At 40.7% G+C, this 19743-nt stretch overlaps 1 protein-coding gene across 2 annotated transcripts in view; it reads right to left on the reverse strand.

Moving 5' to 3' along the window:
- Positions 1-942: 942 nt before the first annotated feature.
- Positions 943-19743, reverse strand: part of LOC109030852 (protein phosphatase 1L) — a 23852-nt gene continuing 5051 nt past the window's right edge. Inside the window, exons 3-7 of one of the 2 annotated variants that reach the window (XM_019042033.2) lie at positions 11592-11848; positions 10121-10250; positions 7925-8032; positions 4481-4611; positions 943-1815 (exon numbers count right to left, since the gene is read on the reverse strand). In XM_019042033.2, coding sequence (XP_018897578.2) covers positions 1240-1815; positions 4481-4611; positions 7925-8032; positions 10121-10250; positions 11592-11848 — 1202 coding nt within the window. In that variant the 3' untranslated portion in view covers positions 943-1239. The remainder of the gene's footprint in view (positions 1816-4480; positions 4612-7924; positions 8033-10120; positions 10251-11591; positions 11849-19743) is intronic. The other variant, XM_072305134.1, reaches the window with a different exon arrangement.

Consider the following 19743-nt stretch of genomic DNA (forward strand, 5'->3'; position numbering starts at 1 on the left):
AGTCCGGACCGCGTTTTCGTGCGGGGCCGCCATCTTGGATTTGGAAATGTTGAAAATCTGACCAAAAATGCGAGTTTTCCGTCAAAATACACCTCCTAATGCCGAATTTCACAAAAATCGATGGATCGGAAGCCAAGATAACAACTTAGACCACGATCGCCATTTTTGATTTTTGAATTTTGAAAATCGGACCTAAAATTCTAATTTCCCGTCGAAATACACCTCCTAATACCGAGTTTCACAAAAATCGATGGATCGGAAGCCAAGATAACAACTTAGACCACGGCCGCCATCTTGAATTTTTGAATTTTGAAAATCTGACCAAACATTCTAGTTTCCCGTCGAAATATACCCCCGGATACCGAGTTTCACGAAAATCGATCGAACAGGAGCCGACTTAGCATTTTAGGCCACGGCCGCCATCTTGGATTTTGAAATTTTGAAAATCTAACCAAAAATTCGAGTTTCCCGTCGAAAAGTACCCCCGGATACCGAGTTTCACGAAAATCGATCGAACAGGAGCCGACTTAGCATTTTAGGCCACGTCCGCCATCTTGGATTTTGAGATTTTGAAAATCCGACCAAAAATTCGAGATCCCCGTCGAAAAGTACCCCCGGATACCGAGTTTCACGAAAATCGATCGAACAGGAGCCGACTTAGCATTTTAGGCCACGTCCGCCATCTTGGATTTTGAGATTTTGAAAATCCGACCAAAAATTCGAGATCCCCGTCGAAAAGTACCCCCGGATACCGAGTTTCACGAAAATCGATCGAACAGGAGCCGACTCAGCATTTTAGGCCACGGCCGCCATCTTGGATTTTGAAATTTTGAAAATCTGACCAAAAATTCGAGTTTCCCGTCGAAAAGTACCCCCGGATACCGAGTTTCACGAAAATCGATCGAACAGGAGCCGACTTAGCATTTTAGGCCACGGCCGCCACCTCTTCTGCCTGATTCGCCTCATCCGCCTCCTCCGCCTCCTCCTCCGCCTCTGCTACCTTCTCTGCCTCTGCTACCTCCTCCACCTCTGCTCCCTCCTCCACCTCTTCCTGAGGAGGCTGTGGCTGTGTGAGGAGGTGTTCCCGGCAAAATTTCACACAGGAATCTGTACTTAAACCGCATATTTTTGTCACACGCAAGAGCTTCATTGTTGACAGTTACGGCTCGACTCCTCCGATCGGAATTCAGCTGGACAATCTGGACAATTTTTTCTAGTGGCAATATTTCTACATTCCCATCATGGTGAGGAAGGTGGACTGCTGCCTGCCCGCTTAGAGTTTCGGTTCCTCGGCCACAAACCGCTCCATCTTCTGCGAATTGAGGACGCAGAAGACTTAAATGACCAAGAGGACCTATTACTCTCACTCCCACTACTCGGAGATCGAGGATATCTACTAAAATATTCATTGCAGCGCTGGCTTTGCCTCCTTGACAGTGGCGAGCAACAGGACCAATCTTTATCCTTTAGATTGACCACCGTGATACTAATATTGTCCGTGGATCCGCGGAGGTGTGCGAAGTAGGCCAAACTTTTGGCGCCATAATACTCCTCAAGAAACCTATTTTTGATGAAGGCAACCACTTCTTCGTTCGACATGACGTCCCACAGACCGTCCGTGGCGAGGACTAAAAATTGAGGCTTGTACCAGCACAGATCGTAGATGCGAACATCGGGCTCCGAGCTAAGCCCGGACTCCTTGTGTCGGGAATCTCCCAATGCCCTGGACATTGCTAAATCGCCATTCAATCGATATGTGCCGTCATTGAGGATGACCTGCCCACCGGCAGCAATGATTCTCGCCATCTCGCGTTTCTGTAAACGAATGAATAAATATTAACACTGCCAAGCTACGGAAAATCGGAATCTCATGCAGACCTAGAATATTTATGTTACTATTTTCTACACGGATTGTAATTATGATTAACTTATGATTAACTCTTTACTATCTGATCAATTTGATCTCATAACTTTAATTTTACATACTGGAGATCTCAACTAGAACCTGAACATTTATTTATATGCCTCTATACGAATTGTATTCATGTTTATTTTCTATGAATAAAAAAAAAAAAAAAAAAAAAAAAAGCTACGGAAAATCGCCGTATGAACATTTGAAAGTTTTCTCGCGATAAATGATTTATTTTTGAGGAACTCTATGGTATCTGTTTATTTAGCCACGACTCGTGGTGCCACGCAACGAAAATTGTTGCATTCAGCTGCAAGTTAAAGGTGCTGTGTGGCTAAATGTAACAATCAAAATTGGTGTGCCTAAATAAAAAAAAATTGTTTGCGTGCTGCCACGCAACAAAATTTGTTGCGATTAGCCACAGACTTTAGGATGACGTTAGCAACTTTATGATTACATTAGCGACCTTAAGATGACGTTAGCAACTTTAAGATGACGTTAGCTACTTCATTATCACATTAGAAACTTTATGATTACATTAGTGACTTCATGATTACATTAGCGACTTCATGATTACAGCGATTTTACGATTACATTGGCGACTTTAGTGTTGGGTTGGATTAGGTTAGATCAGAAGATCGTTTCGTAAGAGTATCATTCGTAAAGAGTCTTTTTTATGCGCATGATCATCCTCAGTCTCTCAGGCAAAATATTGATAAATGACGCGTTTAAAAATTCAATTAAGAATTTAATAAAATAAATGTGTTGCATTTCCCCACACTCATTTTCAATTGTCACATTTAGCCACACAACATCTGTAAGCTGTAGCTAAACGCAAAACTTTTTGTTGCGTGGCAACACGAGCCGTGGCTAAATGGGATATAATCAAATTTATAAGTATATTTTTTTGAAATTTTAGATACGCCACCGAAAAAAAGGATGCTGACTTAACATTCTGGATGTAAAAAAGTGTGCGAAAACTCTTACAAAACGCTTATTTAACCGTCACAGTAGTTACTGGAGCAATGTCAAAATGTAAAGCTAGATGGTGTGGTGGTTAACTCAGCGTTTTGTCAGTTGTCGCACACTGTTTTACATCCAGAACGTTAAGTCAGCATCCTTTTTTTCGGTGTTTAGATTAAATTGTAAATCTAGTTCTACGAAAAATTTCTAGAGAGAAATTCACAAGTTTCCCTGAGAATTCATAAATTATCAAGGGAAATTTGACAACACCTGAAGGTTCATTTGGCGTTTTGCCTTATTAGCACGAACGATCGCAAGCACGCGCAAAACTGAAAATTGGCCTTACGCTGTAATGTTTCGGTGTGTTTTGATTGAAAACAAATGCCCCAAAATACCCCATTTCCCATTTTTTCATGTCTGAGTAAGTCTTAAAAGAATGAAGTACTATTTAATTATTTCTCTCTCTCTCTCTCTCTTAATTTAACTGTATAACATTCTGGTGCCGATTTTTAGCCTCATATAGAGTTGTAAATTTAAGACCATTCATTTTTATCAAATCCTGTCCTAGTTTTAGTATATGTACACATCTCGTACAAATATTTTCAACCTAAGAGTTTTCAGACTTTCTATAGATACACTTATCGTGATTTTTGAGGCACTTGCCGTGAGAAACAACTCTCCTTTACAGTCTGGTAATAGCTTGCAAAAAATACATTATTTCGACTAAATTAAGTTCAGTTACACAGAAAAATTGAAGAATGGAAATTCAAAACCTGGTTAAGTGCAATTAGGTGTTGCTAAGATTGCGCATGATGTCACTCAAAGTAAAAGAACCTTAACGCAATCACTGTATAGGCTTTTTATTAGGAAATTCTCTCTAAATTGTCTTCTCACTATCAACACAAGAAATGTTATTATTATGCCATTGCATTTCCGGCATATAAAACAAAACAATGGGTCACTAAACTATGGTCGAATTTTGACTTGAGAATACATTCACCAGAAGGTAAATGACGCAAAGAACACGATGCGTACATTAAAAACGTGAAAAGTCAACTCAGAAACCACCAAATACGCTTCCTATCGGGTAAGCGGTTCGTAAAAAACAGGAGGTTTAGTGACCCATCCTACCATTCTAGGAACACCTGCTGGCGCTTACAAGCACTGAGAAAAAAACACATTGGATCTAGAGTCCAGACTCTTAAAAACATCGACAAGAAAAAGTACTCTTGATTCAATCAGAATCTAGCTTAAATCAAGAACCAAGCCTCTTAATTTAAGCGGACTTTCGTTTTGATTCAAGCAAAAATCCGATTGAATCAAGAGTATTTTTTCTTGTCAACGTTTTCAAGAGTTTGGACTCTAGGATCCAATGTGTTTTTTTTTCCAGTGAGGTTTTGAGCCTCCGTTGATATTCTTCCCAGTGGCGTGGCGTGCTTTGCGATGTATCGATTGATATTCCATTCAAACCTATGGAAAAAGATCGATTATCAGTGCGTTTGCAACGAACGCCATAATAATCGATTCTTTACCACTTCAAATATGGGATTATATCGATAGTCGATTATCACTCCTCGCCACTGCTTGTTCGTTCAGAGTTATACGCACGTCCCCGGGCTTCTGATCGAAAGATATTGGCTTTGTATTTCCCTTGGAGTCGCACATTACTCCTCTTGAGTCTCCCACATTCGCAACAATCAGCTTCGATCCGACAATCAGCGCAATCAGTGCCGTTGAACCTGCGGAAATGCGTCATGAGTATAGGTCATATGTCATATCATGTCATATCGACGGTGCAAGTCGGCAATCACATAACTCGGTTTGCGACGTCGCAGACTTCCTGTCATACTTTATTTTTTAAATGGAAAACTACTCAACGGCAATTCTTTAAAACTGTCATGATTTTTCTTCTCAATGCGAAGAAAATTCTGCAAAAGCTTCAAGAAATAATGTCAATTTGCTCTCCTTTAAAAAATGACGTAGAGGCGGAGATTTTCAGACACCGCAAACGAGTTATGTGATTGCCGACTTTCACCGTCGATATGTCATATCATGTCATATGTCGTCATAATGGAGATGTTGCATGTGTGAGGGATTTGCGATTTGACTGTTGATTCTTACGTAAAAGTTCGCGAGAAACACGATGGTGCCACTAGTTTTCTCTGAAATCATCTCCCAAGCTCAAAAAAAGCTCTCAAAGTGAGGCCAAATTGGAGGGGATATCCCACGCTATCCTGAGAGTCCACCTCTACATCAAAACAAACTCTTCGTGCAAAGATAGGGAGCAAATAACTTGACAGGGCAGCCACTTTATTTGGGGACTCCAAAACTGAAAACACGGCAACCCTGCTAATGTATTTGCTCCCTATCTTTGCATGGAGAGTTTGTTTTGATGTAGAGGTGGACTCTCAGGGTAGGGTGGGATATCCCCTCCATTTTGGCCTCACTTTGAGAGCTTTTTTTGAGCTTGGGAGATGATTTCAGAGAAAACCAGTAGCACCATCGTGTTTCTCGCGAACTTTTACATAAGAATCAACGGTCAAATCGCAATTCCCTCACACATGCAACATCTCCATTCATATTGTATGTCGATGACCATGTGGGAAACTGCGTATCCCCATTTGCGGCGTTGCATATTTCCCATCAAACTTCATTCTTTTAATAAACTTTCACACATTTTTAATTCCTTGTAATAAACACACAAAATGCGTTACCTACCGTAATTTTTCATTTTCTTGTGGAATATTAGTTACCGTAATTTTTGGTCCATTCAATGAAGTTTGATTTTTCGTCTCTGGTATTAGCAGAATATTCTGTAAATATTTCAAGCCGCACAAAGTCGGCTTGCATCTCTTCGAAAAAATAAAGTAGGAGTGGAAGTTTTGAAACACCGCAATGGAGATACGTTGTTCTGCACATTGAACATCGATGACACCATTTTGTTGTAATACTGGAAAGACCAGCGGCCCGCTTATTGAAACTATGTCTGACAAAACAAGGCAAAGCCCTATTTTAACCTTGAAAAATATCACATCTCGATGTCGTATTGCGCGGAAAAAAAGCACGAGGTGGTTGAATGATATGGACATTTCCAATTGGACGTATTTCTGTCAAACGGAGCTATGTGCATTAAGACATGAGCCCTGAGACCCATAAGAATACACGCATAGCAGGGCTCACGTCATGATGCACATATTTCCGTTTGATAGAAATACGTCCAATTTATTGTGGTAGTACCCCAATTAATCATGGTAGCACCCGAGGAGCTCATAAATAATTATTCAGATTTTTGCACCGAAACATCCATTATTATCATTATGATAGGGATGTTAGTGTCATTAAATATTTTATATCCTCCTTTCCGCTTATGCAATTTCGATTGACGCATTACGGGCTCATAAAACGCTTGTTTCATTTTGACAATTTTGATCAATCATAATAATGTTCTGCACGGTCTAAAATGGATTATTGCTCACTCTCAAACTGGAAAATCGTGGGAATATAAAAATCAAATTTTACTTTACCTTTAATATTACGAGAGCTGTTCACTTAAAAGTTAGAAGATGACCAAGGATATTTTACTCTCCATATTTTTAGAATGATTAGGGCATACTATTAAGAGCGCATTCCGAATTAATTTTCCTGTTGCAATATTTTTCTAGAGTAAAAATAAGATTCGTTCCTTATAAATAATGTCTCAAAAATCACGATGAGCTCCGGCACGGTGGCTCTTGGTCATCCCTTTAACCCTTCTATGTCCAAAAATTTTTTTACACTGAAAGTCCCGGCGCAGAGATACAACTATTCGTGCTTGACGGATGTCCGTGGTGCATCTGAAAAATTGAAGGCGCGATGGCGCGAGGCGTAAAACTCGCAATGCTCCGCTCCAAGGCACTGATGAAATGTTGATCGGACTCAGGAGAAAATTTAAAAACGATACTCGATTACGTCCCTCCTATCTTCGGGTGTGTTTCTCACGTAGTCCTTGAAGCACCAACACAAATAAGACAAAAGGAACCTAAGCAAGAGGAAGGGGGAGGACGCGTGTTGATGACGACGCAGAGATACAACTATTCGTGCTTGGTCGATGTCCGTGGTGCATCTAAGAAATTGAAGGCGCGATGGAGCGAGGCATGAATTCTGCGTGAATAAGCGCATCGGCGAACTCTGAAATGCACTCCTAACTTGGCAATCTGCATAAGAAATTTGCGTTTTTTTTTTAAAGATTCCCGCTTCAAAAAGGATACTACAGCACAGGTGAACATTTCGTTAGAGGTGTCGTTCCATTCAATCCCTGCTCAACATGTCCGACGCTTCCGCGCGCAAGTTGAGAAGAGCACGAGGTCAATCAAGGCGGATATCTATCAACGCGAGAAAAATGTGAGTGTAAAACTAGACACGCTGATTGTTATCAGGTGGTAAGAATCATCGTACCGTCACAAGTGTTTTGGCGGATTGGCGTCGGCTATGTTGAATATTGCGTAGTATCCTTGTGAGCAGAGGTTGGATGGAATGACTCCTCTATCGAAATGTTCACCTGTGCCGTGGTATCGTTTTTGAAGCGGGAAGCTCACGCAAATCGTGAAGTAAGGTTTGCGTTTCAGACTTTGCCGATGCGCTCATCGTGATTTTCGAGACACTCTCTATAAGTAACAACTCTTATTTTTGCTCTAGCAAAAGTTTGCAACATTGTTCACAAAGGTAGGAGCATTTTAGTATAGCATTTTGTCGGAGAAAATGTTGCGAAGGCCAGAACGGAGTTAAGGCGTTCTTGCTGTGTACGGTATTTCAGCGCATTAGATTTATATTTCAAAGTTAACCTTTGATTTTTGCTCGTTTCCTGTTATTTGCTTTATTTTCTATTCATTTTTTAAAATTTCTCTGCTTCCTAATCTTTCAATTATTTATATAATTGTTTTACAGACATTATGAGAACACCCCTGAGAATCTTTAATTCTCTTGTAAATTTGCACATACGAGGAGCAAAGCGCATCAAAGTATCGGACCACGGAATATTCAGAGGGGGGGGGAGGTGGAGGAAGAGTAACTTACCAGCATTATGAATGAGTATTCTTTTCAAGATTTCTGCGTCAGTTTTCTCCACAGCTTTTTTTAGAGCATCTTTGTAGTCAATACCATCGATTATAAATTTCGACTTTTCTGTATACAAATTTGGATTGATTAATGAATTATTCATATCTTATCTCTAAAACAATATTTAACAGATTTTCCTCGGAGGCCTGTATGTAATTTGAAAAAAAAAATTGAAAATGTTTTCTCACGATTAGATGATAATGCATTTACTGGCTATCAACTCTTCGTTTCCCGAACGAACGAGAATAAGTCCATTCCAAGATGTTGCTAGATTGACTCAAACTAGAGTCCCTTTATACTGAGAGTCAAGACAATGTGAATCCATTTCTGATTGGTCCCCGTATTTTAGGCCTTCGCAGTGTCGCAAACGGGAATAAAGATTACATTTTCACCAATTGCAAAGATTATAATCTGGAATGGACCAGGGAACTACGGGTTCGGCAAGGAACAAACGGAATGAGAGAAGGAACGGAGAAAGGAATTTGAGAACGGGCCGATCAAAGATTACGAAAAACGTTCAATTTGTGTAATCTTTATTCCCGTTTGTGACTCCATGAGGGGGTGTTGTCTTGACTCTCAGTATGAAGGGACTCTAACTCAAACAATTCAATTTCTTACAGGAATGTGCCCGGGCAATTTTAGTCCTACATTTTTCTGATTTTTACATGAGATCCGAAGAGATGAGTTAAATTTTCGTTAGGAATGCCCGAGATTTTCCTGGAAATGCAAGTCGCGAGGAAAAATTCAGCAGCATTGAAATATGGTTACATTTTTTTGGTTAGGAAAATGGCGGACTATTTAAAAAAATGGGCGTGAATGAACAACAACAAGACTGAGAATCTGCTCCCCTTTGGCAACCTTTGTGAAGCAATCGTTGTCTTAGAGGACTAAGAATTTGAACTTTCAGATATGAAAATTTGCATTGCTCTTGTAGTAGGAAAGATGAACTCGTAACATAATAAAATTGAGTGAAAAAATAATCATAAAACAAGATAAATCAACGCGAGGTCGTGAAATCCTTGTATATTTATCCGTAAGTTAATTCAATGAGTCCATTTTTATCTTGCTCTCTAGAAATCCCTGATAGCCCGCCACTCAATATATTTCATAGTTTTCTGATAAAAAATCTGTCTTTATAGGTTTATTTAGAGTCCCTTTATACCGAGAGTCAAGACAACACCCCCTCATGGAGTCACATGCAAACGGGAAAAAAGACTACAGAAATTGAACTTTTTTGTAATCTCTGATCGGCCCATTCTCAAATTCCTTTCTCCGTTCCTCCTCTCATTCCGTTTGTTCCTTGCCGAACCCGTAATTCTCTGGTCCATTCCAGATTATAATCTTTGCAATCGGTGAAAATGTAATCTTTATTCCCGTTTGTGACACTGTGAAGGCCTAAAATACGGGAACCAATCAGAAATGGATTCACATTGTCTTGACTCTCAGTATAAAGGGACTCTAGGTTTATTGAGGGTGATATTCTGGCAGTTCGAAGTTTTTGCATTATCGTACATTTATCTATTCTCAGGCAAGTGAATGATACAATGCTATCAACATCTCAAAGTTTCAGTCCAATTTTTCACTACAAACTGCACAAATTCAGACCCCTCAACCAATTAAGACATGCAAAAATTATTCTTAGTTTTCGTTGTTCTAGTTTGGCATTTTGAACTATTTGAGTGCATACTTTTCTTATGTGTACATTATTTTTGCATAGGTAAGAATCGATTTTGAAGTATTTTCTGCGAGTCGTATCTGTTTAAGTTTGACTAGAGCAGGTATAAAAGGTATCTAAACACTTAACATTTACGAGAGAGGCAACTTGTTTATTAGGTTTTATAAGTTGAATGTATAATAACTGTACGAGAGGAAATACCATTAAAAATGGTACTATATTCTGAGATTCGTTCATATGTGTGTATAGGGCAGAGCAGAATGAGCCGCAAATCCAATTGAAAAAATTAATTCGTAAAACACAATGTATTTACCTTTATTTGCATACACCTTTGAAGAAAAACTCGCCAAATTGAAAAACAATTCTAATTCGCATTTTTTTTGGGGGAAGGGGGAGGGGGGGGCTACTGCGATTAAATTGTGTTGAATGATCTCTGTAAATATGTGAGGTGCCTCCTTCAAAAATGTAATCTGACTTACTTTGAGACTGTGCAGGTGGAGGGCTGAGCGACATGGGTTGAGAATTAAGCTCTATAGTCTCCTTGGGCGATTTCTGGACTTCCTGGACTAGATAACGCCATACATTTTTTCGAGCAAATTCTGCTACCAGCTACATCAACATGTAAACACAATAACAGAAATAAATGTTGAAACTTGCACTAGGAGAAAAACATTAGTGTGCGGACCTTGAAATTGCAGTCACATGGATCTCTGAAGTTTTCTGATCACACTCATCTGAAAACTTCAGGCCCAGCTGCCGAATTTCGGGTCGAATATCTGAAGCACTTCGGTATGTATCGAAGGATTCGGGTCACGCGTCTGAAGTACTTCAATATATGAAGAAGTCCAAAGTGCTTAACATGTTTGACCCAAACTTCGACTGTTGGACCTCAAATTTTCAGATGGGCGATTCAAAAACTTTAGGGATGACTCCGACTTCGGATCCCTAGCACGAAGTTTTTTTCTTCGTATTAAGTAAATTAAGCTGGAACTTTTGACGTAATTAGCAAGTTTCTAAAAAGAAACAAGCACCTCGATAATGGGCTGATTACTGAAATTTGATAGACAACGTGATAGACAAAGAGGACATCGGGAGTATGGATGCATCCTGTGGGTTGAAATGGGTGGTACGTATAGAAGGAAGAAAATGATGAACTAAAAGAGTCCCCTGCCCCGTGAGTTATCTATTACCAACCTCTTTTGTCCATTGCAATCGCCCGCTTCCACCAATTGGAACCCTCCACATCCTTTTCCTCTTTTTTGTCTATAGCTTTATGTATCAAATTCAATAATTGGCCTTCAGAACAAGGTCCGAACGACAGGAAAACATCACAAATTTTCGCTTCAAAATTTTACGCAGAAAACGAGTCACAAAAGAGGAAGATCTGAAAGCATGTCTCGAACGAGACATAACACATGTCCACACAGATGAAATAGAAGTTAGATTATAACTTATGTGACCAGATCTGTGAAAAGGGACCTTGTCTTCCTTGATAAAATTTTCGCTACTGTTTGCGAACTCTTGCACCTCGTTTTCCTACAACCAGAGATTTTGTGTCTGAACCTGAGGTTTTATGACAGACATTTCCTCCAATTTTTCGAAAATTCAGGATCAAACTTCCGAGAAAATGTCTAGATTTTCTTCTTGTTTGCATTAGCAAAGAGTTCAGGAAAATTGTCTTCCCGAAGACTAAGTCCTTTCACCGCATTCAAACATGCATTTTCTCCATTCATTATTTAATAACTCAAAACATGCATAGTATTAGGTCCAAAGGTTGATGTCTAGCCTTCCGGATGTGTGGCTAATTTTCCTCGTGAAATTTTTAAAACTCAGAATTTTTCCCCAACCGATCTATTTCCCAATAGAGAGTGATGGTTACAAACAATTACAAATCCACCCAATCAATGAACAAAACAATCACCAATCGAAAATTAATCAATGAACACCTACATTTCCGCCATGCCCGTCAAAAACTGCAAAATATGCTGCTTTGATTTTTTCCATAGTTTCTTGAATGGTAAACGTATCCTCCATTGATTCTCTTGATCCTTGGACAGCGAAATGTGCAGAGTATTTTCCTTTTTCCTGCCACGTATTGGGTAGCATATCAGAATGTGAAATGTGAGCATTATAGATAGGTTCCAATTTTTCTAGAGGCGTTTTTCTCGAAACGTAAAATGCCTTTGGTTCGCTCCAATATTTCTCAGCTTATGAACAAAACAGAAAAAAACAAAAAAAAATTAAAAAAAAAAAAAAAAAAAACTACCGCTTATTTGAAGTTAAAGCTGTTTTTATCTGGATGCATTGTAGCTGATGAGCGATCGCAGCGGGTGCACCCTCCGAATGCTTTGATAAGTTTAAATATTAGTGTTTATCATGTGACTTAATGAGTTTTAATATTGGTGTTTACCATGTGACCTTATGATGATCTCGTCCAGATCGAAATAGTTATCGTCAAAATCAGTGGCGTGGCGTGAATTGCGATGTATCGATTGTTATGCCATTTAAACCTATGGAAAAGGATCGATAAACAGGGTGTTCGCAGCGAACACCTTAATAATCGATTCTTTTCCATGTGTTTAAATGGCATAACAATCGATACATCGCAATTCACGCCACGCTTACTGGTCAAAATCTAAAATCTAAAATCAACGTGATCGGAGGAAAAACGAAGGTAAATTTATCAGCGACAGTTGGTTTCTTCTTTTAGGCTATGCAGGTTGTGCACTGCAAATCATAGGCGGTTCTACGTGGGTTCACGTGAACCCACAAGCGGCATTTAGGTGACACCAAAAGTGCAAAATTGTCAAAATCTGAATTTAATTGAATTAAATTTACTGTCAACCGCATTTATTTTTCTACTTTTTGTGTGAATTTTCTATGTCACACGTGCAATTTTCGATTAATCTCTTAACTTTTCATTTTCTAAAAATCGAAATAATTTGGGGGAAAACAGAAAAATCCGATATAAACAGTGAAATTAGTCTCCTAAATATTACGGTGTTCGATTTAACAATATGTCAAAATAGCGTCCGTGGGAGATTCAATTTTCAAAATTTGCCAAGAGACGTCCCCCGGATCCCCTTCTTACGGAGGAGAGGGTGTCCCCCCCCCCCCAGAACCCCCTCTCACGCGCTAACAAAATGGTTTTAAATCGCTCGGCACCCACAAGCACAGAGGTCTAGAACCACTTATGCTATGAATTTTGCTATATTAATTATCATTCTTATTCATTATCAATCTATGTCATTGCTGGTAGCGGAGGAGGGAGTGAGCTTTTCCGCAACAGTAGAAAGGGAAAAGAGTATTTATCCAACAGAGGAAGTGAAACTTTGATAGCCTATACCGCATGATAACGTTAAGAGCTTTTACGAGAAACTATATAACGATAACTTTACCGATATATATAGATTTTTCATCATTACTGGAGGACATCAATGTTTCTCACATAGTACTACAGACTCAAAAACCGGCCCTGGGTTTTCTCGAGTTTAAAACTGAACTTAGTATATTGATTTTACATCCTGATGAGATTAGACAATCACAGTGTGTATTCCTATTACTACGACGTACACACATGCTAACGATCGAGTGGCATGAAGCAAAAAAGTAGTGCCTCTTCGCACTTTGCTTACACTTCAATTACGAGGCGAACGCGAATTATACACGATGACACTTGTCTCTTTGTCTCTGACACGTGAGACACAATCGTCGAGACAGGTATTAACCTTATTTTTACTCTCTCTCTATTATGCAGTGGTTGCGTGTAGAGATACAAGTGATCTCATTTCTTTATCACTCACTGAGATCACAGGACACTGCATAAAGAGAGTATGAGTGTGCTCTTGTCAGGGAGAACATTGACTCTAGCGGGGTGAGTACTTCACGACTCTACACTCTTGATTGGTAATGCTCATCAGTGTCGGAAGCATTAGATTAAGGTCTTGAGACACAGATTCGGTGTGTAGAGATAGTTTATTCTCTAGGGGCAGAACTGTGTATGAGCAGAGCAGTATACCTCGCTTCAGCGACAGGGATTTAGTATATGAACATATCTACAGATTCATATTCAATATGAATACGTATGTGACACTAGAGTCATCATACAAGCGTGTATTTTTGAGTATTCGTAAGAAGTGATTGTCAGGCACTCTCAAGGGTATATATGGTATCTACAATAGAGTCAAGGTGACTATGAACACAAGAGTTGAGTGGAATTACGGTAGAACATGTGACTAGAGTGCGGAATATAATCAGAGGTGAGAAGTAGGGGGGTGATGATATTCGGGACAGGTCACAGGGACTAGTTATTGGTAGCGGGACACATAAAAGCATATGGATGAAGAGGCACAAATAGTGTTTACAGGCTTATATATGGTGGTTGCGAGGGTTTACACACGTTGCATGGTAGGTTAAGGACTGATAATGATGCTCAGACTGTGAACAGACAAACTGGAGAGGGGGATAAATTTTTTTGTGAGAGTCTGTGTGATCACTCAGGGTCTATAGATGGGGGTGTCTTTCGAAGTGGGGATCATATGTGAATACATTAACTGTTTTGTAGTTTGCGGCACATCTTTGACTGTTCTCTAGGGCAACGATGGACGGATTACTATGGGGGGGGGGTGGAATATTGGTAATGTATGTCAGTACATCACAGTGTTAGGTACAATCATAGAGAGTTTTTATTATTATTTAAGTAGCTAGGAGGGAGTTGTAGATAATGTAGTAGTAAGGATAAGTAGGAAATTTAGTCAAATAGTGTCAAGTTAGGTGGTATTGTTGCCTTATACTCTCGATTGACACTGTTGTAAGCACTGATTGTACTTTGAATCTGCAGGAAGGGTGAACACTGAACAAGCTGGCACCCCGCGGACCCAATGACCCGCAAGAAGCTCCAAGACCCCTCTCCGGAACAGTCAGCGACGATCAACTTCTGCATGGATGAGAAGGGTAGCGAACGCAGTAATGACACCCGTCGAGAAAGCGCGCGGGAATCGCCGAGTATGGTACCATCGATGCCGTTTTGTCGCGACTTTTCGTGCCGAGAAAAGCCAATTTTCAACCATAATCCTTATCTGCAGCATCTCCACAAACACTTGCGCGAGTGTCGGACGATTGTCGGGGAAGTAAAACTTTTAGCCGGAGATGGAACGAGGAGGAAATACGTTCCGTGAAGCTTGTAGAGTTTATATGTAGACCCACGAGAAGCTTCGTAAATATGAGTTTTGAAAATTTTCAGTGCTGGTATAGTGCATTTCGTGAGCAGAGACACCGCGCCGCACAGTGGGTCGAGTTAATTAGAAAGGTCGGGTATGAAGTTTTTGACTAAAAACGGACATTTTGATGTTTAATTCGTCACATTTTATATTTCAAGGGGCGTTTGTAGCAGGAAATTTCGCGAGGGAACCAATTGCAACAAACCACTATTGGAACCTGAAAGTTCCGTATAAACGGAGTTATGAGCGTTTAAAGTTTCCGAATTTTGTCCGACCTCTCTTATTGACTCGATCCACTGTGCGCCGCGAGGATGCCACGATGCAACTTTCTGAGCTCTGGTCTCTGGTTGCAACCGCACGAAGATAAATGGACTGCATTTTGCAATAAGGAACTACACTTTTTGGCTCATTTGAAAAATTTCTCTTACCTAGAAAAATAACATGGATTTTTACAAACGTCGCATGGCGCTTGTGATATTTTGGCGGGAAGGTGACGGGATGTGTATGCTCTGCAACTTAGTGGCGGGTTCTGTCTGTGGATCACGTAGATTTACCTTAAAGACGGATTGAGGAGCTTTCCGGAAAAAGGGCACATAGCAAAAAATCGCGTGTGAGAAAAATGCATTGTCAGTTTCCATCCTTACTTTTTTGGCCACTGATGGTAACTTTCATCGCACCTTGGACTTTCTATCTAGAACGTAAGGCACAGTTAGTGGGCATAGAGTAATGATAGAAACTTCAAATGCATTTTTTTCAAACGCGATTTTTTGCTATGCGCCCTTTTTCCGGAAGGCTCCTCAATTTCGATGTCCAATCCGGCAATGGACCGCGAGATAGAGTTGAAGCCGCCGAAAAAACCATTTTATTGTGGCGGAGCGAGGCGGGGAAGGGCGAGGTGGCAACCGCGACCGCAGGAAAGACATCAATCCTCTTAGTGACGCAGCGCATTCACGGAACAAATTGAAATTAAGACGATTAAGGTGCCCGCTTCGACTGACTCCAGGCCCCTGCCCCGGAGATTATGTCGAGAAGAATATTTCTTCCATTCCAGGATTTCACGGCCGGCCGCTAGCCGCAATTTCGGGACGCTCGCCGCCCTCAAGTGTGGCGATCCAACTTCGGGGCTTCGGACTCGCTTTTTCGGCGAGCCAGTGAATTTCTGCCCCGAAAATACGCATATTTACCATATAAACCTTCATGAAAAACCTTGCATATAACCTCTGTTTGAATGTCGTGCGGAATCAATCTCCATGGACGGATGAAGGACCGAATTTTGGGTGGAACCACTATTTCCTGGCTCATTTTAAAGACAAACATTTCATTTGATCAGTAATATACCTGCAGAGAGAAGATTTTAAGAGGACGGCAGAGATTACTGGTTCCTCATTGCAAAATGTAATCCAAAAAATCGTGGAGAATTGAAGTTTTTTAATTCTGGAAGTACTTAGAGCGGCCCACTAAACCAAGTGGTGCAGAAATTTTTCGAACAAGCATATGCTTCAAGTATTCTCCTAATTATGTTAAGAGAATAATATATGTTCGATAGCCAAATATGTGATACAATCGTGTGCGTATGGGCCCTGTTGTACGAAAAAATGAACAATTTGTTTTAACAGTTAGATTTGTCCAAATGTTTCAGTCCTTTCTTCTTTTTTTAAAGTTAATTATTTAACTGCCGACAAACCCGGAAGTGGATAGAATGACGTGAGAAGTCTTCGTTCAGTATTCACCGAACAACATACCCTAATCAAGGATTCTTTTTCCTCTCGGTTGAAGGGATCTCCGTCTTGACGCCGTTTGTACGTTTAAATGCATAAAAAATTCTAGGTACCGAAGTGCACGCTAACTTTAAGATCAAGTAATGCCCAGCATAGATTAAAGGTACGAAAGAAGGGTGTGGGGGGTTGAAAAGGCTGAAAAAGCCCACGCAACAAAGAAACTGGATATCCGTTATATCCTCATTACACCCTCCTCGTCCACAGATCTTTTTAGTCTCAGGTTTTATTCCAAGTTTCTCCTGACGTCACGCTTTATTATCCACCTGCTGAGTCCGGGAAGAAGGGTGGTAGGGTAGAAGTACTGCGCTCCTTTGCAAAAATAGCGTATGGTCACTGGATTACGGTTGGAGTTACGCGCTTTCTGGTTTGCACGGGGAAGGAGTCGTGTTAATTTGTCATTTGAGGCGTCGACCTTTGTCGAGTAAACTGTAATTTAGGTGACTCCTCTGACCGCTGTTGGCAAATCTCATGCAGAAGTACTTTGTTTATAAATACCTACATACGTGAGATACGTTAAACACAATTTTCTGAAAAATTACTTAAATTCGTAGTGAATATTGATCCGTGTAAATTAATCAGAGTGAGTAATCGCAAAACAAGCGGGAAAGCTCTAATTCGTTCGTATTGGAGAGAGTGCTCAGCTGTTTTCTAGGTAGGTGGCGTTTTTAAGTTCCTCGAATAAGATAAGCACCATTGAGATGAAAAAACTCGCCAACCAAAATTTCAAGTATCAATTATGACAGAACAACATTACCGCTAAAAAAATCATATATTATAGAAAAACGAATATCGTCACCCGTGCTTTGACATCAAAGGCATTACATTAAGGTATCACAGATTAATCTGTTCTAAATATGTTAGGCAGGTTTGCGTCATCTTGTTGGTGATGATGCAGCATTTGAACGCATTGCCTCTAGTATACTAGAGTCACCTTATAATGAGAGTCAAGACAAACATCCCCTCATGGAGTCACAAACGGGAATAAAGATAACTCCAATTGAGCGTTTTTCGTAATCTTTGATCGGCCCATTCTCAAATTCCTTTCTCCGTTCCTTCTCTCATTCCGTTTTGTTCTTGTCGAACCCGTACATTCCCTCGGTCCATTCCAGATTATAATCTTTGCAATCGTGAAAATGTAATTCTTTAATTCCCGTTTGTGACACCATGGAGGCCTAAAATCACGGGAACCAATCTGAAATGGATTCACACTGTCTTGACTCTCTGTATAAAAGGACTCTTTAGTATACCAGCATTTTAGAGGTAGGTTGTTAAAAAATAGCGCTCCCTAATCGGCCAGCGCTTAAAAGTTCGAGTTTATGAATTAGCATCGAAAAGTCGTTTTGTAAGTAGATTGGATCTACGGAACCTCGTTCGCTTCTTCTAGTGTTCCTCCAAATTGAGCTTACTGAATGGCGACGCCCAGTATTTTAATCGCCAAATCGCAAAATTCCGCCGCCACTCGCCAGGATAATTTATAGGGTCTCCGGTTTTATTCGGATTGTGAGGTTATCATTTGGCAACGCGCCTGCCTAATTAACATGGTGCAATTACTCCAGCTAACAACCCCCAGATCCGGTTCTTCTTTTATGGCGAGAAACAAAATCTCACCCTCTCCGCCTTCCCGTCGGACGTTAGCGTCAATTTAATAAGGCGCTTTCTCTCGTCAAATATTTTTAGACCCTCTAGATCGGGCTAACAAGCTGTCTTCCGCGAGACCATTAGGGGCTGCGTCCCCCCTCTCGCCGCTTATTTTGAGTTGTTTCAACCCCACGTGGTGGTGATTCTTTGTTTACCACATAACGCGGGATGTTCTGTCTCTGAGTTGAGCCCCTCCGAGGATTCTGACCACAGACAACGTTCCGTCGAGAAATCCTCGTGATAGCTTTCGGTTTTAAGTAAACGGTCGGTAAAAAGACGTGTCTGAAGTCCTGGCGTGTTTTGTATTGTCGCACTATGCGGAGAAAAAAACTTCGTACATGGGACCCGAAGTTGAGGTCATATGGATCTCTGAAGTTTTCTGATCATGCATCCGAAAACTTGAGGCCAAGCTTTCGAAGTTCGGTCAGACATCGAGGCACTTCAGTATGTACCGGAGTACTTCAGATGTGTGACCCGATCCCTTCGGTATATATCGAAGTACTTCAGATACGTCTGACCCGAACTTCGGCAGCTGGACCTCAAGTTTTTAGATAAGTGATCCAAAAACTTCTGAGATCCATATGACCTCAACTTCGGGTCTTACGCAAGAAGTTTTTTTCTCCGTGTAGAGAGAAACACCGTGTGAACCTTCTGATGTTTCCGAATTTCCTTTGATGATTTACGAGTTTTCCGGAAAACTTATGAATTGTTCTACGCGTGTCTTTCAAATGATTTTTGTCGTGGTTCAATCCATGATGCCTGAAATCTGATTTTACCATTACTTGGGAAATCAGGTAGAGGTAAAATTTGTTTTTTGCGTGATGCCAGCAATAAAATGCATCGGATCACGGGGAGAAGAATTTGTTTCGTAAGATGAGAGTCCGTCAATGTATCAAAATACTAACCCAATGAAATATGGTAAACCTCAACGTGGGCCTACCCAATCCGTTTCGCAACGATCCATACAATTACTCTTCCTCCCTAGTATTCAAGGGGCATCATACCAGTACAGAAATCCTTTGACTGGCTCGGTAACGTGCAGCTTGTCCAAACTTACCCGTTTCAACACCGATCAAACCCTCAAACCTTTCGAAACAAGCGAAATCCGGCAACCGGGTGAAGAAAACGCGGAATTAGAGTCTAAACCTTCCGCGCCTAAACCTCTTGATTAAACGGCGGACGACAAAAAAAAAATCCCCCTCCTTTGCCGGTCCCGCCGGCGCACGGTATCAATTATATGGGCGCTCAAAGGCTGTTTGCCTTTTATGCAAACAACATGAATATTCACTAAGTATCAATCAAGCGAGATACTCCCGCGAAGGTCCGCTCCCCGATTTTTCCCCGCCGTGAATTTTAAGCCGGCTCCAAGGGTAATTACAAAGTCAATACGGGGTTATTAGCCCGTCTTGATTGATACTCCCAAGGACACCGGATTCTGGGTCTGGGCCCGCTTTGTTCGGGACCCAT

Source organism: Bemisia tabaci, chromosome 10 (genome assembly GCF_918797505.1).
Source record: "Bemisia tabaci chromosome 10, PGI_BMITA_v3".
Lineage (NCBI taxonomy): Eukaryota > Metazoa > Arthropoda > Insecta > Hemiptera > Aleyrodidae > Bemisia > Bemisia tabaci.